General features: G+C 35.0%; 1 protein-coding gene across 12 annotated transcripts in view; it reads right to left on the reverse strand.

Moving 5' to 3' along the window:
* LOC116428670 (uncharacterized) overlaps nucleotides 1-17,528 on the reverse strand; it is a 340,086-nt gene extending 322,558 nt beyond the window's left edge. For 10 of the 12 annotated variants that reach the window (XM_031980617.2, XM_076371670.1, XM_031980616.2 and 7 more), the window contains exon 1: nucleotides 15,436-16,953. In XM_031980617.2, the coding sequence (XP_031836477.1) occupies nucleotides 15,436-15,766 (331 nt within the window). In that variant the 5' untranslated portion in view covers nucleotides 15,767-16,953. Of the gene's footprint in view, nucleotides 1-15,435; nucleotides 16,954-17,511 lie in introns of those variants that run through there. The other 2 variants (XM_076371668.1, XM_076371669.1) reach the window with 2 other exon arrangements.
* Between the last annotated feature and the right edge of the window lie 9,114 nt (nucleotides 17,529-26,642).

Raw genomic sequence — 26,642 nt, forward strand, 5'->3', positions numbered from 1 at the left:
TAAAATTATTTTTTCAGTTCAATCACTTTTCCTCAATTGAATTTTAGACATTTCCTATAATTAATTTTATAATCGTTATTGAAAATGTCGAAAAGTCAATTGAGAATATATGACCAAACTTGGAAAATATTTTTATGTTAAAATTTCAAAAGGTGTCTTCTGACATTTTCGGTAGAAATAGTGTTAACTCTTGTTCGTAATCACGTGTAATACATCTAACAACCGAAGAAAGGCATCACGGATCGATCGTCGTAAATGCACACGAATAAGCCGTTCCGACTAATTAAACAACATTTGAGCGGACGAAGGGTCGGCAAGTAAGCATTGAAACGTAACGAGCAGTCGCGATACATGCAAATTCAACCATTTCAGAGGCAAGTGTTTCCCACTACCATCGATTCGGCGATCTTCTCTTTCCTCCTTGTAGCATACGTGTGTTACATGCTTTTCCTTCCTGCCGTTCCTCTTTTCTCTTCACAGCTTGCTGTTTCCTTTCCTTGTAGCTCTTTTCTATCTGCTTTCTACTTTTCCCCTTCTATCCTCGGACTTCCTACATCTGTTTTTCTTTCAGGCAATCTCTCTTTTTTCCAATCTTCCCTTATTGCCCTATGCTGCTTTCTTCCCTGCACGTTTGCTTATCTTTCATTATAAGGTTTTGTCTTCTGGCTAAACCCATCTCCTTTCGTTTGTCTCTTTTCTTCTACTATATTATTTCAGTAATCTGTCCTCTTATTTGACCATCAGCGAACATCCAAATGATCCATCATATCGATACAAGTATCTTTGATACTTTTAGTATGCCATTAGAAAGTGCCATTATACAGAAGAGATTTCAATCTTTCAAGTTACAACAGATTTGGTCCGATAAAAAATATATCAGCGCTATAAAGGTTTTTGAATTTTTATAATTTATAAGACGAGAAATATCCACATCTTTTTTTTATATTTGAGTTTATTTGAAGATGGTCACATTAACAGTAAAGTCATTAGTGACCGCCAACATTTGGTTATATTACTTATTACTTAATAATACTTAATACATAATGTCTTATTGTATAATAATGTACTAGTTGTATGAATAATAATACAAGATTTTCGGAATAGACGTATCTTCATTATAACGAATTTAGAAGATTAATTTGTCTGAAAAACTTAAGCACATTCTAGATATTGGTGGGATCATTTAGGTTCATCTTCATATCTACATTTTTGTATTCGTTACATGATGTAAAAATATCATTAATACTGAAACTACTGGACGGTTACATTGAATTTTTGAAATTCCTCTATAGAAACTCCAAGAATGTATCTATTGAGGCTTTAATTGATTCACAATTCAACTAGCCTATTGCTAAATCAATTTCTTTAATCATTTTTCATAGAAAAATCTGTTATCGTCTTAGTAATTGCAGAAAGAAAAAATCAGGAATGAATCATTTTAACCCGTCTGGTAGTGTTAATGTTAATTCTTTGCTCTATTTTGAAGATTTCCACATTAATTTAATAAACATTAATGTTGTTAGTTAACCATGAATCAAAGTAAAGAACTATCTTGCTATTATCAATTCATTATCTTCAAAGTAAATTTTGCGTTTCTTGCAAATGGTTGATAGCAATATATACAAAGCGTCAATACGTTTAGTGTTAACCAATTAACTACATTTGACGAGTACCCACATCATCTTAAAACTTGAAGTGATACTAATTTTTTTAACGATAAATTCTTTATTTTTTTTTTTAGATAAACCTGTTATACTTTTTTGTTTTGTTTTGGTTTTTCATTAAAATATACTTTAGGTGCATTCGTCTTGCGTTTGACAAGTACACACTTTCACAATTAACAGGTTAAATATTATTTTTCTATCCTCAATTGTTAATTATTAGAGTACATGCAGACATAGTCTAAATGTAGAATTCTTTTTTTCTACTAAATTATTAACGACAAAATAGTTCTAGCGGGTGCAGTTATGAATGAAATCACAGGACTAGGGATTAATCTACATACGTATCTTTCTCATATAAAAAAAGCCGGCCCTCTATGACATTCTAGCAGCCTTTAAAGTTTTGTAATTGCATGTGAATGATATTTCCTTTCCTTTTAACTGTGACTCGTAGAAGGCAGATGTTATTTTGACAAATGAAAACATTTACGTCGCTGGTGTGACGTGAGAGAAGAATTCTCCAAGTTATAAAGAAGGAGAAAAACAAGAGTAGGTATCGAATATACGGAGCTGCCTATGAGTTTTGTCGACGGCCGGAGAGGTCCTTGAGCATAAACTTTCAGGCAGCTGCACGGTTGACGCACGTGCGCCAATCGTAAATCGCACCTTCTTTTTGCGGGAAGTTTCGGGGCCAGCGTCGTCGATGGAAAATGCGACATTCAATTTGTTACAGCTCCTTCGCACAGTTTCCTTCTGTCCTTCCCTATGTTACCACTGTACTAGGAGTGAAGTTTCACACCGAAAGTTCTGGGGACGCGTTTCGTAACTATATATCGCTATCTGCGGATATAGTTATCAGAAGTGCACGTATAATACGTACATTTGCGGCGTAAGTGTCTTTTCGACTTCTTTCCACGACAACGAAATCTAAAATATACGTTATATATAATTTCGGAAATGTAAATGTGCGTTTAATGATTCATCAATGAGTTGATTACATTTTCAGAAAAAATATCAAATACAAATTAGCGAAATTCAAAATTAAATGTGCGTACTATGCTTTTTGTAATTTCCATGACTCGCAGTTACCAACTCGTTCATTCTTGTAATGTAATTGATTAATTGCTGTACCTGTTGGCCACAACCAGCTCACCACCAATCAACATCGAGTAGGAAAGGTAGTATGAACTAGAAATACAACAGCGTGATTTGCAATTGTAGAGGAAGCAAACATTTTCGAAGAAGCCTTTGTCAAAAAAAAGGAAAAGAAAAAAGAGAAAAGAAAAACTGTAATCAAAAATTAAAATTATCTTAAAATTAAATTAAATTAAAAATGATCAGAATGACGCTTTGTATAAACTCAATTTCATCAAAAAAAACCATCACGATATATTGATAATATTTTGATAACAATACGGTAAGAAACTGAACAATTTTTTCATTCTAGTGGTGCATACTCTGTTCCATTTTCAGTGATGAGAAACTTTGAAGTATCGAACGATAATTGTTCTGCCTCGCTTTCAGAATCAGTCAAGCGTGAAAACAACTGAGATTACTTTGGCGTCCACCCGGAGCACTCATAGTAAAGAGCTTAAAAACTTATAATCTCAAGATTCAGCTCAAAAAAAGTAAATTGTTCAATCAACCTTTTAATCATGGACATAATTTATAAAGTTTTACATATTCGATGCCAACATGATGCCAACGAAAGCATTCGTAATTAAAAGTAAAGTAACGATGCGAGTTTTAATTTATAAGATTTATGTATGAATAATTCTAATTTAAGGAGAATAATACTAATACAGTAAGAAAACTTATTCATCTTGTTTGATCTGAAGTAAATAATAATTCTATTACGAAATATTACAAAATCCACTTGGTTATTTATATACTTCAATTACAATAATGAAAGTTGCGTGTTAAATGTATCTCTTTAATATTTTAAAAAAATGAATACTTTAGAAATGCAAACACTACAGCGAAGTGGTTAATAAATCAAAGGGATGAATCATCTGGAAGATTATTCGTAGTTTATATTCGGTATTACCATTATACATACGTTTAAAAATTCACAACGCGTTATTCCAATCTTGTGCGTTAAGCATATATTAAATTTACATAGTAATATGTGACTACAGTTAATTCTAACGAATAATTTCACCCGTATTATGCTCCATTACAGACACTGAATATTTTGAATAAAATTGATAGATGAATATATTAACATACATGTATAGGAAGAAGCAAAACTGAACCAATAGAAGTCCATTTCTAAGAGACGATCACTGTCATACACACTGAAACAAGTTTTCAGAAAAATTTTCTATTTGCATTAATTTACTTTAATTTAATTTCTTAGCTAAACAGTCTTGTCTTTCTCTAAATTTTACTTTATTCAAAGTATTGACTTTTTGCAACAATACACTATTCAGGTAAAAACTAAAAAAAGTGCTGAAACATGTTCGATTCAATCTTAACCCTTATATTAGCAACCGAAATGTTTGCATCTGTTCAAACTTTAATAATGCAATATTTCTGCTTGAATTTCTTATTTTCGAAGCACAAATCGACACAGGAACGCTAATACATTAATATATACGTTTATAAAATGTTACGCTTTCAAAACTCTACTGCTGAAAGTTTTGCATTCTGTAAATATTTCTGAAGAAGAAATGTCTGGAGAAAGTATTGAAACAGTTTTGAATTCGAGCAGGTCGAGACCCGGTATTTTGTTGTCATGCAACTATCGCTTGACTCCCTTGTCTCGTCATTAGCTTAGTTAGGAACAATGAACACGGATACTTCATTCCACTTGACACCCACTCTCTATGTGCATAGTATTTCATTTTTTCATGTACCCCATCCGATAGATACTAATCACAGAATTGCGAAGAACTTTTTCTGATCACTTTAAAGTTTCAATATTTGTACGTGTGTTGTTCAGTATTTATGCACGAGTAATTTTAAACGTTTTAAGAAAAAAGGAATTGGTACACGTAGACGTACATTTTTAACAGAAATCTATGGAAACTATACAGAATGTACCAACTGAAAAAAGCAATATCATTTTTCAGTATGCTAAAGATCCTAAACATACAGAAGGCTAATTGAAATGCAAGTATATCTAAAATAATGAATTTATACAGCTTACAATACAATGTTTTTAGAATATATAAATTCATTTAATAATTTCTAACAACTCTTTGAGTAATATAATAGTACTGTAGAATAGAATTTTTAATCAAATTTATTAATGTCAATTAAAAATGGCAACTATATGTACTAATCTTAATTTAAATTAACTTAATGAATAGCAAATATGAAATTCTATAGAATGTATAAAAGCATAAATCGCAAACAAAATATTGTAGATAGTGTTTGATATTAACTTCGATTAATTTGAAGAAATTATAGTCGTTATGGCCGATTATAATTGGTCTTAAAGTGCAAACCATGGAATGGGGAAAATTAAAAGAAAAAGAAGGAAACTTGTTCGCAATATTGAAAATACGACTAAGTAGTAACTGGTTCTGAGTGATTAGAACGTAATTCGTATAATAAAGTTTAGAAAACATGTGTATTTACTAATGGTAATAATTATGTATAAAAACTGATAATATACTAAATTTAACAATAATTAATACATTTTGTGCGGGTCACTGATCGAGCTTTACTGGTATACCTACCTAACGAAAATCTGTGTCAGTCAAGTGTGAAAAAATTCACTTTTTAAAAAAAATTTAATTTTTCATTTTATGAAATATAATTATATAAAAATACTATTTATTATATGAAATAATTGCGAGCAATGGTAAGTGCGTTATTAATACTTAAGGTATGTTCCGCATAGAAGGTATTAACCCTATGCATTCGACAATATTTTTCACTACAAATGTTTATTACTTTCTGATAAAACATCGATATTTTTCGTAACTAACACAAAAAATTATCTTACTTGTCACGTAGGAAACACATTTCAATCACGCCCTGGCACATTAAATAAAATTTAATATTGAATTAGAAATTTTATAATTTTGTTGCGTCAAATCAAATGTCGGCTGAAATACCCAACACACACCAGCACACATCATTCAGTACCATTCTCATACATAATGTGTTACTAACATTAATGCGATGATTGTAATTAATTATAAATCGTAAAGCCTTCTGTAAGTTAGGACATGATAATAAATCTATAAGTACGTGAAAAATTCATAGTCATAAACATAGATATGTTGTATATTAGCATGCAAAGACTATATAGTTGCGAATACAACATTTTGTATTAACGCGTGCTCTACTTTTTCAAAAAGTCACAGACCTTGTCTAATTGTAAGTAGCAATACCTTCGAGATTTCAAGGTAACCTCTAGTATTTCAACTTCTTAACTGTAGAATTTAGTTTCGAAAGTCTTTCATTGTGAACCCAATAAAATCAAACAATGAAGTGTACACTGGTCAAACGCAGCTCAAATGCACCCATAATATATTCTAATGAAAATTTAAAGCAAAACGAAGAAGGATTACATGTTTATCTGAAAAAAATAAATAATTTATCAATGAAAAAATGAGTATTATTTTGACTTTTAAGGTGACGTGTATACTCGTCGAACGCAATTAACTGGTTAAATGGAACTATGTATGTAAATACAGTTGCAATATCACTTGATAACTACTCTAAGGAATGTGGTTCTCACTGGTTAATTCTCATCTAATTTACATGTCATCTAAATAAAACACACAGGGGCAAGAACGATCTTTAATTGTATGTTTCATTTATAGTTCTGCTTGGTTACGTTATAGACTTATTACGTGTTGATGAATGGCAAATTAATGTCGAAAATGTGATGAGAACAGATAAAGACTGACCAATTCGACCCGCATTCCTCAATCTACCCAACAAACGATCTCCGAATTTCGTCTTTGGTTCCGTTTGAATTATCCTTCTACTGAAACTTCAGAAAATAATTCTTATCTTATGTAATCGAAAGCAACACCTTAGGCATTGACATATAGGTATGTGGTGTCTCTGAATAATAGTTTTACCTTCCCAGAAGTTAGCCTAGTAATTTGTTGGCAAACATTCCTGATCGAAGCCTTCTTATTATCAAGAGCGGTAGGTTATTTTCTATAAACTTCATCCTGTATAAAGACATATGCACACGAGCAACGCAATCCCGCTGCAAACCCGCACAGTGGGCTGGATCAGAAAAAGAGGTGACATTTTCTTATAACTTTTCAACCACAAAAAGTATCGAGGTGAAATTTGCACAAAAATTCATTAAAAAAATTATTGTTTTCTAATGATGATCATCGTAATATATTTTATGTTTTCAAATAATTTTTTTTTATTATTTGTTTAAACAATATTATCTTAAAAAGAATTTTCTAATCATTTATTTTTTACCTTTACTGTATTTCTGTATATATTTATAATCTGTAGAATAGATCTTTAGTTTCTTTCGAAAATTACCTATTATCGATAATTCGTCAATGGTAAATAACCTTTGTATACGAAAAAACAGTTGAAATAAATGTACAGTATATTAAGCACATAATATCATGAAATGTTTAAACAATATCATATAATGTTCTTACCAGAATAGTTTGTATAGCAGTTTTCGTGCAACTTTGAATGTTAATAATTTGTGAGGGAGGACAAGTTAGGAAATAATTCTTTCAAAACATCCTGGGATTTTTTGAAATTTAAAAGTTATTCCTTGTCAAATGTAAAGAATTTTGGGAATTTTCATTAATTTATTAAGCTTTATTGTTCTAATAGATATCAAACAGAAGTAAAAATATTAGATACAATCGCCATAACTTCATGTAGAACTAAAGCGACTTTTTTGTGAGAAATGATACTCTTAAAATGTCTAACTTTGGATATTTATTACTCCTATAATGCATACTAAATTATATTAATTTTTTCGTTTCCGAGGTTTATAGACATGTAAGAACCAAAATACTTTCAATAGATATCGACTTCAGAAAGTTGACTTTTGGCAAAATGTCACGTACTTTGCCAATCCAGCCCACTGTGCGCCGTAACAGTGATGCTGTGCGATTTTGGAAGAATAAAGACGCAAAGTTCTCTTAACCTTTTTCCGTGAGACAGAAGAATTTTGTTTCTCTGTTACTCTAAAACAATCATTGTGGCATCGGAACGGTGTTGTATCACCCGTGTGCATAGAGCCTAAACCTCGGAACAATTGCAGTCTAATGCTCTAAATCTACAGATATTCCACGTTTCCAAACGTAAATGACGTTGAAGCACATCATTAGTGTAAATTACTCTGGTAAGGAAAATTTTGTAAACGTTCAGCGAAGGGAAAATTTTAAATGATCGCAAATAACATTGAACAACCTTTGAAGACCACAACGTATCTAGGTCAATGAATGCGTCACAGAATGGACTGCATACTTATTGTTAGCTAAACGAGAATTATAATATAGAGTTTTGTTTTATAAAGAATCAAAGGTCCCCGAAAATCTTTGAGATGCCACTTTTTAAACAAAACTCGTGTCCACTATAAAACGTCCTCATCGAAATAAACTACACTCTATTTGAAGTTTTGTTTTAAGTAACGAATTGTTCCGGAGAGAATTGCAAGAACAATGCACGGTGACATTAAAATGAAATATTCTGCACCTATCTATATACATTTATCATGATAAGGGACAAAGTATTACTGGTGTACTGAAGGTACAAATGAGAACAAAAATGATCTTCTTTCTTAAATTGAGCTGTGTTTATTAATGTATTCCTCACAGAACTTTTGATCTTCACCCCTTGCCTTACGATTTAATTTCGCAGTTGCACTTATTAAAACTGTTTATCCTTAATAGTGCACTAATAAAACAAAAGATTCCATGCTCTTTTTATGTATAGATTTACTCTAAACCATACAAATTGCTAACAAGAAAAATAATGTTTCATTTGAACATGGAAGAACTAAATGACATTTATATTTGTTGAACAATATTAGAAATCTTCGCCACGAATCTAGCAAATCATTGTAAGGGGTTAAAAGAAGAATAAACTTTATCGATAAAAAATGTTGTTTGTATAACCTACATCGAATATTACCCATCAATAATAAGAGAAAGGCAAGATCGATAAATAAATCGGTACACTTAAAGACGTAGTTATAAACATACACGAAAATATTTTAACACTTCTGGTACATATAGTAGTATATTATGCATCTGTATACCTAATTAAAATGGAATAAAACGTATTCAAGCTACGAAGCTTCTATTTGATCGATGAATGTATTACAGATCGTAAAACTGCTCCGACAATAATATCGATACCGAATGAAAGCATACTGAGTACTAAGGTTACCCACCTTCATCTGTTATTTCAGGTTAAAGCAACATCCCTATAGAATACTTTAAAGCAGACACGATTAACATTCTGTTTCAACGTTCGTTTTTTGATATAGCTATGTAAGTCCTTTCAATTATTTTTTAACGTTCTTTCTACCATACCCTATAAATACTCACTAAGACCTTTAGACTGACACTTTGCAAGGAATAAGTAGATATTAAAACTTATATTTTCCTAATAATATAATATATAACTTCTATAAGATATATATATATATATATATATGAATATATGCTTCGAAGGTATTATTGATATTTTACAATATATACCTACTTCAATTATAAATATACTTATCGTAATATACTGTAAATATACTACTAATGTACATTGAATAATTTTCTGAATTATTGTAAAAAGCAATCTTATGGTCTATAGTATTGTATACAATACGAATAAAATTGCATCCTATCAAAAATACATTTCCGTCTTTAGGGAATAGGGAATAATATATAAAAATGTATAATCGTATAAATAGAATTTAACAGGTCCCTATAAAATGTTTCCTGAAACTAACTTAACTATGTTTCACGAACAAATAAAGGAAGAAAACTATATTTCAGTCTGTCGACGTAATGTATATTCTGCAATGCATTTACCTAGTAGAATTGCAAAAGTGGTTATACTAAAGGAATACAAAAAAGTGTTTAAAGAATTCACCATTTGTTTACCAATATGAATTCGGATTCTATTATTTCTTAGGCAATGTATTAACGAAAATACATTTAAGATTATTTCAGCGCGCAATAAAATTTATATTCATTACACTTCACAACCCAAATGTTTATTACATGATATAGATAATTGATCAGTATGTTTAAATTCCACAACATCGATCTAAACATAATCCTCGTTTGCCGATAAATTAACTCTATCGGAAAGTTCGGCCCAACAATGTCATTTAAAGTTTTCAAAGATAAGTCATTCTACAGAAATGAAATCCAGCAATTACCATTCCGTTGGGAAACGGTCATTAGTAACAATTAAAATTAAGAAATGAACAGAATTTTCCAGTAAACCTAATGATTGTCACATAAGAACATCCTAAAAGCTAAAAGCCTTGCGATAATAATATTTAGATCCCATTATATTACAACTAAACAAACATTAATTAACCATTCTAATTAATTAATCGAGCACAAACAACGATATAAACGTAAACGAATTTCGAAAGGGATCTAATTAAACTCTGATCGCAGAAAACGAAATTCAGGCCACAGAACGCTCTAAAATGAACCAGCAAATTCCTTCCCAAACGTGGATCCTCCTATCGGTGTATCCGACTCTAGTACGCTTCTTTTTATTGGATGTTCGATAGGTGCGATAGGTTCGATAGGTTCCAAGTCGATGCGCGGAGGCAGGGGTCAGGGGTCGGGAATCGTTTGTCAACGGCTCGCGAAAAGTCTGTGTGCGAAACTCGCGGCGTAACGCCAAATACCATCGAAGATACCGGCTTGCAGGATGTTATAGGGATAGAGAGGGTGCGAGGGAGGGAATAGATATGCCCTGCTACAAGCCAAGGAAAGATTTATGATGGTCGTGCGTCAGCTCTCACATCTCAATTTCGGGAAGCCGCAAGTCAGGAACCATAGCGCTCCCTTTGTTGCTGCCAGAAACGACCGTCGAGGACGAAGTGATAAGAAAGAAGCTGCCGCCAAGAAAAAAGAAGGCTGGAGATAAAGATCGGACTGAGCGAAGGGATAGGAAAACCAGCATACACCAATAATATTTCCCATGTTCTTTCATCCACCACGCCATTGTCTGCCGTACGTTTCTACCCAACGGCGATGCCTGCAGTTGTAGAAACTCCAATTGTCAATATCGTATTGCTGTCCCTCATTGTGGTTCAATTGGCCGTGAACGCGTAGAGGTAATAATTACATGACCAATTGGAAAGACTATAAACCGATACAGAAATCAACGTAATTTGCATCGAATGAAAATGAAATGCACCGGTACAAAATAAGATCCGGATTAGCGTGATCATTCTTTCCTGAATTAATCCAATCTAAATTATCCACGTGACATTTCCATCCACTTACGGATGCAACGATTTGGTTTGCTGGACAGAACCGACGTTTAAAGAAACGAATTGAACCAATCTCCGATTTATCAGTCCTTAATGGCTCCAATTTCGTTTTCTCAACCTGGCAACCCGTGTAATTACTTTATAGAAAATAAGGGGTATAAATTAAATACATGTCTCTTGTATCAGTGTAATTTTCTTATACCCACGTATTTTAAACACTGATTATTTTTGAAATGGTGTGAATAATTTTAGCATCTTGTTCTACATGTCCTATTATTTTTCACGATTCTTACGGTCAGTTTTAATCCAAGTACAACAATTCTACATTCAACTAAACGTTTATTCGAACAATAAAAGAATACGACACGAAAAATATATACAGCAGATTCACAGACATTAAACTATAAACTGATAATTTCAAATCATATGTTTTTATTCGTTAGAATCTGAAACAAAGAAATATATTCCAACACCTTTTATATTATTTCTAATTGCATTAGCACTTATTTGCACAGATTACAAACAAAAAAAAACAATATTTAGACCGCATATAATAATGTGTGTAAATATTTTTCACTCATTCATTCATAATGAAATGTCAATTTCTCTAATACACTCAGAATCATTGCATTCTACCTTGTAAAAGAGGCAAAGTGCCAAACATATTTGAGTTAATAGCTAATACGGCATTCAGCAAATTATTCAACTGGTATATAATTTCATCATCATTAAGAAAGCATTATGTATCATCAAAATGTGCTGCTTGAAAACGCCATTTCACCTGAACAATGGAGTTTTTCAATGTAGAGTGATTCAAAACCAAAAAGTTGCATCATCTATCGGTTGTAAACTTGCAGAGTTCGATAGTTCCGTGATAACTTGCCCCTGAATCGAATCTGACCCGTGTTAATTTCTCTTTCGCGCGCCTCACTATTTCAAGTTTACTTGACGATCAACTATTTGTCAATCATTCGTAAGAAATTCATTCTTTTTCGTATTATGACGTTTACGTTGTATAATTGAAGACAACTGTTCAAACTAACAGAATTCGAATCAGAAGACAAGAATAAATGTTTGAAATTTAGTGATTTTAACAATTTTAATGTTCTTTTAGGTTTTTATATTTCATAAATTTATTTAATTGTATTTTGAAATTGCCAATTCTAAATTTTTACTAAGCTATTTAAATTTATAAAAATAATGCACGTGTTTATTAATTTTAGAATAGTGTATACATCCACTTCCCGTAAAAACGTTTTTATGAAAAATATACTATAGCTATAGAAAAATAATATAATAAACCATATGGAAATTCATGTTAGACTTTGGGTGATTATGTTAAAGCAAACCAAATTGCGTAGAAAGAAAATAAACTTTTTTCTAATTCATGTTCAATCGAACGAATTCTGTGAAAGAAAAATAATTCGCGTTGAATCGAAGTCGTTTTTAAAATGGTTCGCGTAAAGACAGAATTTGGCGTAAGTAAATAAAACGATAATAAAAGTTCTCTTTTATCTTCGAAGCAATCGGTTCCTTCACGCACATATTCTTTCGCAATGCATCCAATAATTCAATTTCGAAAGAAAGATACCAAACAGCAGCAATTTTTACGTTTTCACAGCTTCCGTAATATTGAGAACGCAACACGAAATATTCAGTAGTGCAATTTCTCTTTCGATAAAGTTGCACGCTGTTTCATTGAGGATTTTTGAAGAAACTGATCCGACGATCCTTCGCGTTCTCGACTTACGACGCGACGATGAACAGTCCACCAGTAAGAATCATAGGACAGTAGCTTTAGAACCAGTTTTACGTTATGTATACTAGGTCGACCGGAAAGTTCGTCCCGCTCTGAAGCATAGAATTGTAGCTCGTAGTATACCGTTTGTATCGTATTTTACGACCAATTATAATTTTTACTTTTATCCACAGCGTCGTCTCATTTTCAAATGATTTCATTATCGCAATCACATTAAATTTTTGTTGTTCGGGATAAAAGCCCTTTAACACGTTGTACGATTTCATCAGTTTCAAGGCTTTTTCCTAACGCGAAATATTCCAGCGGCCCGAACGAACGATTTTATAATGAAGTAAAGTTTGATGAAAAGGGTGAACGCTATAAAATGTTTCGACCAAAATAATACGTTTTCATACATGCATAATGTAATGTACATTTTCTCAAGTAAAATGTATTCGCGCGACACTACACGTTCATTAAACAAAACCATTTTCTAAATCGTTTGGCTGAACTTTCCACTTGATTTAATAGACCTGCTTTTTATCAAATCTAGTAATACCAACTTACATATACGTTATGTAAGTTAATTTACGAAGGTATTTGTTTTCCCTTAATTTTACACATGCAATTTCAAATATATATTATTATTCTTGTTGTCTATTTTAAATACTGTAGTACTTCATAGTTGGACCGCATACGAACGAAAACATTTTATAGAATGATTAAATTAAGTGTCTATACAATATCATCTATCGTTCAACGGATGCAAGGTCACCTTAATTCAACTATTTCTGTTGCATTAATGAAGTTATTCTACGTCAACGTGTCAGATAGAATTGTCCGATTTTCGAAAATCTGTGTAGGAGACAATAATCAGTACAGTGAAATAAATGCAAATAATGTAAAAAACTTATCTACCTATCTTTTTATATCTTTGGACAAAAGTTTCTTCATTAGTACCATGCAAAACAAAATCTGTTTTTCTAGCTTTAAAATAAACCTTTTTTTAAAACAACCGCTATACACGGAATATAGAATGAAAACTTTCACTTAAATGAAGACAACATATTACACAAATTTGAACAATTCTAAAAGACGATATTAAAGCATTATTTCGATTCAGCTAATTCGCAAAGATCGCGACACGTCCACGATTCATCGACTCCAGGCTAGCTCCGTTGAAAAGGTAGCGGTTTCATTCAGAATGCAGAACGCATAGCTTGATCCAAGATAATGCTCATTAACCGATCGTCGAACGTGAGGAGCATCATGGCAACACTCCTCGATCTGATGTTCTCGTCAAATCGGAAAGAATAGCGATAAGCGAAATCGGAGGAACTCCGGTCACGCACGCGTTCCAGGGTGTACAATTACAGTCGGTCGTAACGTTCGACCATCAATACGAAATAGTTCGCTTCGATTTCATTCTGTGAACGGCGTTCGAAGCATCGCTTTCTCAAGAGACATTCACATTTCTCCACAGATCTTAGATCAGAATAGTGTTGTAAAAATGAGTTCTGAATCTCTAAAGCTCGAGCGTTGAGCTCTAAAAGTTGAAGTCTTCAGCGCTCGAGTTTTGAAGCTTCGAAGACTCAGCCTTTCAGATTGAGCATTGAAGCATCGAAAACTCGAGCTGTATTGAACTCCAAGCCTTCAAAAGACTCAGCTTTTAAGGTTAAGCCTTGAGGCTTCGAAGACTCTGGTGTTTTACGACAGTGGCTCAGAAGCAACTTTCGAATACGTGGAATTTTAATAATGGTAAAAACATCGAATAACTTGCGTCGAAAACACAACTAACTGTCGCATCTAGCGCGTGTGGGGTGGCAAAGCGGTTGTCAGTGCGCATAACAAAAGCAGTTGCTCCTTTTTCTCGCGAAACATCTATCTCGCGAATTTGAATCATCGAGTCACGAGTTCACCCAGAACGTCCTCTCCTTGTACGGTGCAAAGAACGGTCTCGAAAAAGAAGACTCGTTCTCTCGAGCATTCCCTAAGATCGAAATTCTCAAGATCGTCGGTCCTTTGTCCGAGAGCCGAAGCTGCTCCACCTCGAGACAAAGATCTGCCCCTTTCTTCTTCGTACGCGTACTTTTCGCCTTTCCTTCCCGTGCACGTACGTGTCATAGACACGAAGACGAGTAGACGGGTAGACGCACAGGCGTCCGGACTCGGGTGCACGGATGCATAGACGCATAGATGCAGGCGATTGCGATCGAGCGAGTCGTCAAAGCATCGTAGCATCGTGTAGCAAAATCCGAGAGGATGCATGCGGAATAAAGAATACGTAGCTGGATAGACGAAAAAGACGGAGAAGGCGACGGTCGGCGAGAGTGGAGACTACTGTTGGAAGATGACTTGATTGATGTCTAGCGGAATGGCACAGAGACAAGAGGGGTCTTTCGCTGTGTTTTATTTATAGTTTCGATTGGATGCGCGTAACCGTATTGATGACCAGCAAATTAGCATCGTAAGAAAGATGAGAACTGATCAATCAGACCCACATTCCTCGGTCTAGCCATTAAGTGATCTCCCTACAGTAGCAACCCCGGGCAAGATCCACAGCACGCCCTCGTAAAAACAAGTGGACTGCCGGCTAAGTAGGGGAAAAAACTACTTACCTGGTGGACAATTGCATTCGGGTGTTTCTCTTTTGATTCGAAAGTTGTTCGACTCCGTCGAGTGCCGGTACAACTCGAGCTGCTTCTGAACCTCCTTCTTGAGCCTCTGGAACAGGACACCCGGTATCTCTTGATGTTCTAAACGAGCTTCCAAATTGGCGATCCTCGATTCCAAACTGAGTTCCCTGTACACGAGCAAACCGGACACGGCTAAACAGGTAATACAGAGGGCGAGCATCGGCCAAACGCGACATTTTTTCAGCGTCAACGCCTCGGCCTCGGAGGAGCCGTTTTTCGGCGACGGCCAGTCAGTCGCCGTGCCGGACTCCATGTTGTACGCGACGGACACACGCTCGCTTCTACTCGTGCACGCAGCGCGTTAAGCGCGCGTCATAACCCAGCCGACGACCGTCGATACGTCCTGACACGACAATCACGGGTAAGCGTGATACAGTGTGGAAACCACGCAAGTCTTACAGACTGTGCGGCGTCATCGTCCATCTGGAATGCATCTCGCACGGCCACTTGCCGTTATCGCTTACCTTTCCTTTCGACCGTCTTTCAAACCTTCCTTTCCTTCCTTTTCGCTTTTCGCTTTTCCTTCGTTCCTTCGTTCCTTCGTTCGTTCCTTCCTTCCTTCCTTCCTTCCTTCTTTCCTTCCTCTTTCCTTCCTCTTTCCTTCCTCTTTCCTTCCTCCTTCCTTCCTTCAACCCTCCTCTTTTTCTAGCTCCCGATCACACGTTTCGCTATGTTTTATACCCTTACGGTCTTGCGCTGTTATGCCCGTAAATAACACCGACAAACGCACTCGCGCTCTCCTTCCTCCTTACTCCTTACTCCTTATTTCCTTCGTTCCCACCGTCCTTCGTGCCTCCAGTATTATTCCTTGGGTGGCAAGTGTAACCGCACGACGACGTTGGTAAACAAGAACCTTATCAGCCGAGAACGAGTGTTCGCTGAACCGCGCGCTCCTTTCAAACTATCGGAATCTTAGTTGGACGATCCGTCCCGGCGAGCCGTCCAATTTTTAAGGAATCACTGGGATTACGCGACCGACGGCAGAAACGTTCCTCGACACCCCTTCTATTTTCGTCTATCCTGCTCCGCAAACGTCTTGTCCTGAAAACCGAGCATCCCACGACGCTGTCGCATCGCGATTACCCCGTTTCGCGCACTTCTAACGTTTCAACACACCCGCCGACTCCGGATCGGCAAAAGCGGAAGCGGAAAAACGTTCAACCTCGGTCACAACTGTTTGCTTTCCGGGACGGTTTTCGTTTCGCGGCGCACGCCGCGATAGACGGAACGAACAGGGAAAACGAGCGACAGCTGTGCGACAACTACCGTGCGAACGACAAAGAACCACGACCACTGGCAAGCTCAGCTCGCGACCCGGGGGACCCGTTCGCGTGGACTTCGACGGCAAAACCGAATGCACTGTTCCGACAACGAGATACAATTTACTGGACGCACGAAAAGTCCCGAAATACCGCAAATACGAAACACCCGGCGTGGCATTCGCAGTACGACTGGATGTGGTGGGGCGACGCTCCGCCGTGAGCCGAGGGTACGTCGGTTCGGAGACACTCGTGAACGCTCGGCCGTCTTCGTCGCTGCGACTCATCCACCGGCTGCCGGACGCGTGGAGGACGATCGGTCGACCTAACGTCCACTTCCATTCGCACTGATTCGCCCCTGCTTCCCTTGCCCTTCCATTCACCCCTCCAACCGCGTCCTTTCGTCACCCGACCGGATTTCGGTAAAGAATCTGCCTTTTTCTTTCGTTTCTTCCCTTTTTTTCCCTTTCTTACTGTTATTCAGCCACGAGTCACACGCTCATGGGAACAACCGGAACAGCGCAAACATTTTTCACGGTTCAGCCCCTTTCTCCCTTTTTTTTCCTTTTCTCTGGGGAAAAGAACATTTTTAACGTTGAAACACGGAATTAGTGACCCGCGGGTAATTGGATGGAAAACCGCGGCCACGACGGATTTCGGATCGTTCGTGCTTGTCGAAAATTTTTTCTTGCTTTTCATGTATTGGTGGCGGTTTATTTTAACATTTATTGGCAATTACCTGATCAGAATTTTATTTTCGTTGCATAACCTGTGATCCATGTATTCGATGGAAATCAGACGAATTTTTAATGCACGATTTTATCATACTCCTGTTGAGATTTTTTTCGGATTTCGATTTTGAGCTAAAGGGGGATGACTCTTTAAATGCTAGTTTTTTTTAAATGCTAAATGTTACTAAGTTTAAACAGAATTTGCAACTTATAAATACTTGAACCATGTTCACTTTTGATGTTACAATCTTGAATGAATGTCTTGTAAATACAAATTTGAAGTTGGTGTTGATTTAAAGGAGATGAGATAATAACGTATAATTGAATTTTTTCCAAGGATTTTGCATGTTTTATGTTGACAAATTTGTGATTTTATCTCCAATCTTAACGTCTTATTAATTGGAATGTGATTTAACGGCCAGGGAAAAGTATGGAACTATAATAGACTAAATGAAGTGGGATTGAAAAATAACTGTTATAATAGGAAATATCGATCCATGAATCGATTGTGTCTCTTGAAACACATCCCCCGTGTGTATACGTGACGGATACGTACAATCGACCCCTTGCTACCGCCCAATCTCTAGCACAGGAAGCGATTATAGATTACATCCTGGAACGTACGTTCGGCGTATTCGCCGTCTACACGTATACTAAATCGAATGCTGCAGCAACCTCTTAATCGTCTAACTAATAAACCGAAAAATCATAAATAGAGGAGAAACATAGTGGTTTCAGATATCCTTTTCGATCTAAGAAAATCCTCTGGTGCTCCTGTCTGAGAACTATTCGAATCTATAGACGTTTTCTTTAATTTTGCTGAGAAACAACTAAACTGTATACGACTGTTGAAGCTGTAATAGTTATTTTCTTTGCGCAAAAGTTAATTGACAAGACTATCATACACTATTGTATTGTATACTATGTTACAGCTGTTGTACGACTCTATTCAAGTGACAATTCCCAAGTTTTTTCTTGTGATACAACGTACCTATACATTTCGTTTTTAACATCATTCATGGTGAAAATAATTTTGTATGTTTTTAATGTTACAATTTATTTTCATCTTTTATGGTGTCAAAAAGTTACAGTGTTTGAAACTAATTCCAAGGAATTCTGTTAAAGTTAGATGGTATCCAACCTCGGCTCACAAAATTCGTAGAACAACCTTTCCAGGTAAGTAACGTTATCTCCGTCAGCGGAACCATCTACCGCCTTTGCCGTGTATTAGCGTCATTGAAGTATCGTTTCAACATAAGTTATACGTTAAAGTAAAGAGAAAGTATCATACCTAAAACACGTAGTAGGTGATTGTATTGGTAAAGCATACGTCAAATTATGTTCCGCTGTTCTATCTAAAACTCTCCGACCTAGTTATTTATGAATTCCTTATTTCTTGTTCAAAAAAAATATTGTATTATATAATATACAATATAATATACAATATAATATAATATGTAATATAACGGTAGATATTACAAAAAAGTAGCAGATGGTTTTAAACGTCACTATTATTTATGTTTCATTAATTCCAAACGTTTGTGAAACTTCTTTTGACAAATTGAAAATGATATATAATTACTCGTGTAGTAATAAGAAATATTCAAATATTCATAAAATCATTACATATAAATAGAGTTCACACAAAAATAGCCAAGATATTACATAACAAAACATGTCTTTAATAAAAAGCTGTTCATTAATTTTATTCATTCGTTATTGAGGAACAATTTCTAAATTTTTGTTATTAATAAATCGACTTTTCATAACTCTTTTAAATAAAAGCGTTCGTCATACAGTAAAACCGGGATTATCCAATTTAATTAAGCGACAGACAATCTAGATAGTTGAACACTCGAGAAGAGATTTTTCAAAGTATATTTGCATAATTCGATCGTACATATCCTAAAGTATCAGGATCCATGGATACAAATTACTGAGTGTGTGGATATCCAGGACTTTGAATGATCTAGAGTGCAAGAAATAGTGATTCGGTTAACCCCTTCTCCTATAACATCGTGTCATATTTGTGACGGAAACTTAAAACCTATTTTGACACATCTAACTGTTATTTATTTATTTGTAATACAAATGAAATATTACTTGTCTATTTTCAATCATTGCAAGTAATTATACTACAAGTCTATTGTCAATCTTTAATTTTTAGATTAAACATAGACATAGAACAAATACTAAGTTATTTTCTTTTTCTACTAAATTACTGACGATAAAGTAGTTATATCAAGCACAGTTATGAGAAAAATCATAGTACAAGGGGCTAACTGAGATTCTACTGAATTCGGGACCTCTGTCAAACTAATCGTGGACCATGTTGAGAACCTCTGGGAACGGCAAACTGAGCTTCGAGGGGTGAACTTCCAGTGTGCTTCGTGATTAAAAAGTCATCGCGGCCGATGCCCTCTTCACGGCACGTTGGTCATCGCTGGGGTGCGGTATGAGGCGCATTATGTCGCGTTTCCGCCAGGAAGCAGGCGCAGTCGGGACAACAGCCTGCACCTCGTTTCCGTTCGCTCTGAGAGAACGTGCCTTGCGGACATTGCGGACAAGGATGAAGGTACCCGATAAGAACGCGTACAAGCAGGATACAATGACAAAACGATAACGGAACGGAGCACGGTGCAGGGATGGCGAGGAAAAAGTGGAAGAGAAAACGACGGAAGAGGTGGAGGCGAGATCGACACGGAGACGTTCGCGACGCTGAAGCGGACTCTCATTTCGGGGGCGCATCCGAAACCGCCCCAGCGAATGGCTCCACGGGTATTCGAGGGAGAGCGAGCCACGCGGAGCGAAAAGGGGTGAAGAGGGGAGTAAACGCGTAGTTTGTATTCCGCTCGACAGAAAATATTCGTACATTACAATCTGTACAAACAAACGCACTTGTCGAGGCTCGCCGTTGTTACTGCCGTTACTGAAACATCCTAAGCCTAGTTTTCCTTTTTTTACGTGTTCTATCGTTGCATATTCATAACGATATTTCTGCTCGAGAAATATTAATGCGACATGCTACGGTAATTTGCATGTTCATGAGGATCTTGGCATGTCTCTGGTACTAATGGCGCTTTTTATACAGTTTGACTGCTCGAACGAAACAGAGTCTTGTTATCGGGGATCGGTGAATCTGCTATGCATCTGACTTCAGTGTTTTCAATACAGAACGGGACTAATATTATTCTATTTAAGCTGTTTATGACACTTATCCTTTTTATGACAATATTATCCTCTTTGAGTTTTTTTTTAAATTAAACTTCAACTCACATCAAGTAGAAGTTTTTTTCTAGAGAAATGAAAGTATTTATTTTTTAATGTTTTAAAGCGTAATGGGAACGAGTTCGTCAAGATAAATATAAACCATGATCCGTTGCATGCTTTTCACACTTTCGAAGGTTCGCGATAAGCTATGATATGGTAATATACTTTGAAGAGAGTTTTCATTATCGATTCAGTATGAGAAATGATGGAAAAAGGATGTTATGGCCGGGGGACACAGAAGGTAAAAAAGCGCTGGTCAGCAATGAAGAAGGAAATGGACCCCAGAACGCTTCATTTACTTTTATGACAGTCTCGAAAGTGATCGCTACATCGCATCGTCATGGGCGATCACGCATTATCGAATCCGTCCAAGTTTATTGGTGCTCGTCCAAGGTAAACACAATATCGTACTTGATAGCGCAGCTTCAGCGACTCGATGATCCGACAGTATAGTTTCCAGTAATCATGAAAAACTCAAGAAACGAGAAATTGTCAGAAACGAGCAGCAAATATGAAAGCGGACGGTTCGATTGTTTATTTTCGTGCGAACAATGTAATATATAGCGAAGTGTAGCGGTAATGTTGGGGTGACAGGACAAGTGGATACTTCCCTCTCTGTGCGATCAGTTAGATGAAGAGGCACTAAGGGGTCTCGTAATCGTTGTTGACTAGACAAGGAGTATACGTTTGCTAACTTCGTTTCTAACCATTCGCTAACAAAAGCTAAGTACCTTTCCCTTTTCACGGAAAATGGAAAACAATCGAAGACAATTCTGCAGAAATGTAACATTTCCCATAAATTTTGTCCACGTCGATCACATTCAATATACTTCTTATTTGTATTACTAATTTCACAGTTATCTGCCACTTTGTTTTATTTAAACCATTTGTAGATTCGTTGAAACGCAAATAAGAAATATAAACAGTAACGTCATAACTTTTACTATAAAATTAATATAAAAGATAAATAGTATTCGCTGCTTGTTATTCCACTGAGAATAGAATTTGCAAAATAAATAATGTGATTTTCAAGTGGAATGCTCTATAGACAGTAAGTCAGAGTGATCATATCAAAGTGGCTCTTGATTTGGGTCAAGCACCGTCTAACTGCATTAGTAGCTTCTTTCATGAGCTGTCTTAAGGTATCGTATTTCGTCTGTAATCAAGCATATCAAATCGGTCCACGTTGTGAAGAAATAATAATCATGTCATGCATATCAAGAAGGCTACTGGCTTTTGATTAGCGAAGACACATACTTGAGAGGGTAATCGCTTACAAAACCATGTGTCCTTAATTACGAGGAAACTTATGATTAAGCGAGTAGTCTAAGAATAAGCTAATTTTTACAGACCCCTGCATCAATAGTCTAATTCTCGAATGTAATAGTTAAAGTTAACACAAGCGATGTAATACTGCAGTCTTCCCGAAGAGTGCAACCACGAGAGTCCGGAAATCGCTGCGACAAGGTCTTTGTACTATAATCGCAGGAAGATGATAATCGACATAAATACCGCAAATGGTCGGCAATCGACGAGGGTAGTTTTCTAAACCCACACATACATAGAATCTGTCTAAATCGTAGTCCGAGTGAAAACTAAATCGTTCTTCGAATCAAGCATTGTGTGATAGACCTGTCACGTAATTCACCATTTTTTTAGATGACCTATAATGAAGTATAAATACTTTAATGATAAAAGAATTTAAAAATAACAGTGCAGTATAATATAATTAAATTGCAAATTAGATAGACTGATAATACTCACAGAGTTAGACTTATTTTTTACTAACCCTTTGCACTCGAGAAGCGCCTTTTAGTTGCCATTTTTATTTAACCCAATAAAATTATAAAATTTTAAATTCAATATTAAATTTTTTATAATTTATCAACACATGGAACATCGAAATAAAATAGTTCCTTCACTTAATTTATGCAAGGTATTTCTTTATACTAGTTGTAAAAAATACCATTGATATTTCATCACAAAATAATGAATATTTGTTGAGAAAAATACTCTCGAGTGCAAAGGGTTAACACGTTATGCGTTCATTACTTATAAATTTTAAACTATTATACTTTAAATAAATAGGTAGTGTTTATGGACAAGTATTTAATTTCTTAGGATAAAGTGTAAAGGAATGATATTGCATATACGTATAAAACTGAATACAGTATGTAGTATGTTTTATATAAAATTATTCAATTCAATGTAGAAGAAGTTAACAAGTTTTCAGACTTCCATCCCTTTAAAATATTTTTGCTTTGGGAGACTGTGTTACGCCAATTGAAACAGGTGGTAGTTATGTTATTATGGTGGCTACCAAGAGAATACGCCTGAAGATGCATATTTGGAATTTTTGGATTGTACTGATGTGTGTACATATATGACTTTTGTATATATACTTTTATTCACTTCGATTTTAAGAAAATATTTGTAGGATATTAAATTATTTATCATTGTTACAAATTTTTTATTTTCTTTTCAAGCATTATATCGATATCTTATTTTACTTTGTTATTGACAATTTTTCATTAAATATGAATAGGTTAATGAATATTATATAATTGATTCATATATAACATGAATAATTCCAAATCTTTTGGTAATACCAATTACTTTCTTTCCAAAACATAAACGTTTCGAAGAGATGATCAATATTAATCAATTTACTATTCCATCAAATGTCATCTCTTGACATATCTTACAACAAATATGGATGAATTTACTTTCATCTTACTATTTACCTACATCCTGATAAAATGTGTAAAAAAATAGACAAATTTTTCAAATATACTGAGAATTTTAAATAAATTATGGGTATATATATTGCAGACTCTGAAAATTACTTAGAAGCATAAAAAATTCCTTACATTTGTTTACACTATTTTTATCGAATGTATAAAAGAACACCTTTGAAAATTTTAACTTAAAATTGTGTTAAAAATTTCGGGCTTTTTAGAAAGACTTTCATAAGATTAATTTCATAATTATTATAGGAAAAGTCGAAAAGTCTTTCTTAGAAGCCTAAAATCTAGAAAATGGTTTTAAATTAAAATTTCGAAAGGTGTATTTTGACATCTTTGATAAAAATAGTGTTAAACATTTAAAGCCCAGTGTAGACAAAAGATTCGGAGTAAGTTATAATATCGGAAACTTACCGCCGTATTTAGGCCTGGTGCAGAAAAGCGATTCACAACATATCATTGCCGAATTCTCCCCGGCGCAGCGGCAATTTACCACCTTGTTGAGGGTTCGTGTTGAAAAGCAGTTCGTGGCAAATCGTCGCGGGAACAACTTGCCGCCGTATTTAGGTTCGATGTCGAAGTGCCATTCGTGACGACAACCTGCCGTCGTGTTTAAATTGGGTGTGGAGAAGAGCGGCAAACAGAATGAACAGAAATTCGAAGAAGTCTGCATACATACTTTCGAACATACTGCTTTGAAAAATATGATATGTAGCTATATCAAAATCTGATAGACAGAGGCGAATCGGATTCTTTTCTGTTTGCCGATAAACAAATAAAAGTACTTGCATATTAGTAATAAAAAATGGGAAAGAATTTTGAAATCTTTCTTCTCCAAGTAAAAAACAAAAAGTGAGAAATGTAATTTACAATATAACACATGTAGATTCTTATTTCAGTTTGATTTGTCTCGCTCTACTCTATATATACTTGTAAATTTGTTCTTTTTATGTAAGATAGTTGAACGGCCCGTGAACCATTACTTTTCAAGCACGTGCCTATTTGATAGATTTCAGTGCATAATCTAGTAAATTCCATCAACGGTTTACTCTGATATAGTGTATTCTCTTAACACAGCTGACGTATAATTTAAAAGCAATAAAAACGAGTTTTTCATAAAACATACGTGTAACAATAGTATTATGTACTTTTACTATATAAAAATAGGTTTACAAGAATTTATTGATTAAATATAAATTAAGACTAGGCTTATGAATATTTATTTTACAGTTTATTCTATTGTTCCTATAAAAATTAACGTTCGTTTGTTTAGATCCTAAAAATTAGAGACTTAACCCTAAACGTACCGTGATCGGTCAAATGACCAGTTTTAAAATTTGATTGAAGATTCTGCATTTTCATTCCTTCATTTAATTTTACATCAATTCTTATATTATCTAGTTAATCAGTTTGTCAATTTTTGTCTTTTCTTTTATTTGAATTTCCACTAAAAAAAATGTATCGTCTAACTTGGTTACCTTTATTTTGTAATCAATTACCTTGACTGGTTACAATAGGATTAGGTATATACAAAATATACAATAAATGGAAGAATGAATGGGCCATAAAAGAGCCTGATCGAATGTACTAATTAAATCAAGAAGTAAACCTACACTTACAGAAACTCCCAGAAAACAGACAAAACCAAACAAAATTTCTTAAAACGGTAATTGGACACATTAGGTTAACACAGACGCACCTAATATCCAAAGAACCAAATCCATGATGTGACACATGTACCAAAAGATTTACGATAAAATCCATATTAATAGAAGTACCAAAATGGAAAATCATCGCGGCAGGTCCAAACTACCAAATTAAATACAGCAAATCTTCAAAACTCGGAGCAATAGAAACAAGCTGATTGCATTTCTCGAAACAGTGTATATATATATATATATCCGTGTAATTCCATCAATGAAAATCGACGTAAACATTTATCAAAGAATATTTATTAAATTCAATTTGCGTGAAATTAACGCACTGAATAAGACTAGTGTTAATGGGCGGCCAGCTATACTTTTATAGTCCAACTTCTCAATTCGAAACGACGGACGTAACGAAGCGCGCCAATTGCTTGACAACCCTGACCATGGCATTATCAACTGGACGCGAATATCCGTTGACATTCGAGTGGTTGGCGAGTCACCCTCTTTGAGGAGTATTTTGCCAGCATACTGGCCAATACGTAGACATCGATGTGTCGCCTTTCAGCATTGCCGCAATGCCATTAACTGGGAGCTGCTGTTGCAACCTCTGATGTAGCTGGTGCTGCTGCTGCTACCACACCGGGAAGCACGATGCTTTAAGTGGGTGGTACAGACGGCTCCGAGCAAGTACTTTGTACGAGCGAGCCGGAATTGGTTTAAGCCCATTATACGTGTACGTGTACGTGCGGCAAGAGACGTTAAAGAGCCTCGTTCGTACGTCCTACGAAGTCTTCGAACCTGATCTACTTTCCTATCTGAACATACCTTTTGTAGCAAGGATCTACGTCTGGTATTAATTAAAAAGGCACCTAGGCTCGAAATGATCCAAATTAAGCCATGATAACGTAAACATTTTATATCACCTTGCGATAGAATTGGAATGATCATAGGTAACTATGGTCGATTGCAATGCACTGTTTCCGAGAGTGAATCATGTCGAAATTTTTCAAACTGATGACATGTAGTTACATTTATCACCCTACAGTATTATAGGATGAACAGGAGTCATTATTTCCAACTTATTTTATATTGGATCTCTGATAGAAGCAATAAATTAATACAGAAATGAATATAGTTTTATGCTTCTTAATATAAAAGTTGCTCTCTTGATCATATGAATGATTTATGCTTCGTTAGGTCGTCTTGTGATAATTTTTATAACGCTTATTAAATAATCGTTAAAATTTGCGCAAATAAGAAAAGTGTTTCTTATATCACAAGAAATTAATTACTTAATTAATGTAACACTGAATCTGTACTGATAATTTTTGAAAAATGATAATTACATAGAATTATCAACGTAATAGCATTCATAACATAATGAGACAATCAGATTTATAATTCTATATGGTAATAATAATTAGCTAAATTAGAGACATGTTTCGATTACTAGCGACCGATTTGGTGATTTACTTT

The sequence above is a fragment of the Nomia melanderi genome, chromosome 10 (assembly GCF_051020985.1).
Source record: "Nomia melanderi isolate GNS246 chromosome 10, iyNomMela1, whole genome shotgun sequence".
In the NCBI taxonomy this organism is placed as follows: Eukaryota; Metazoa; Arthropoda; class Insecta; order Hymenoptera; family Halictidae; genus Nomia; species Nomia melanderi.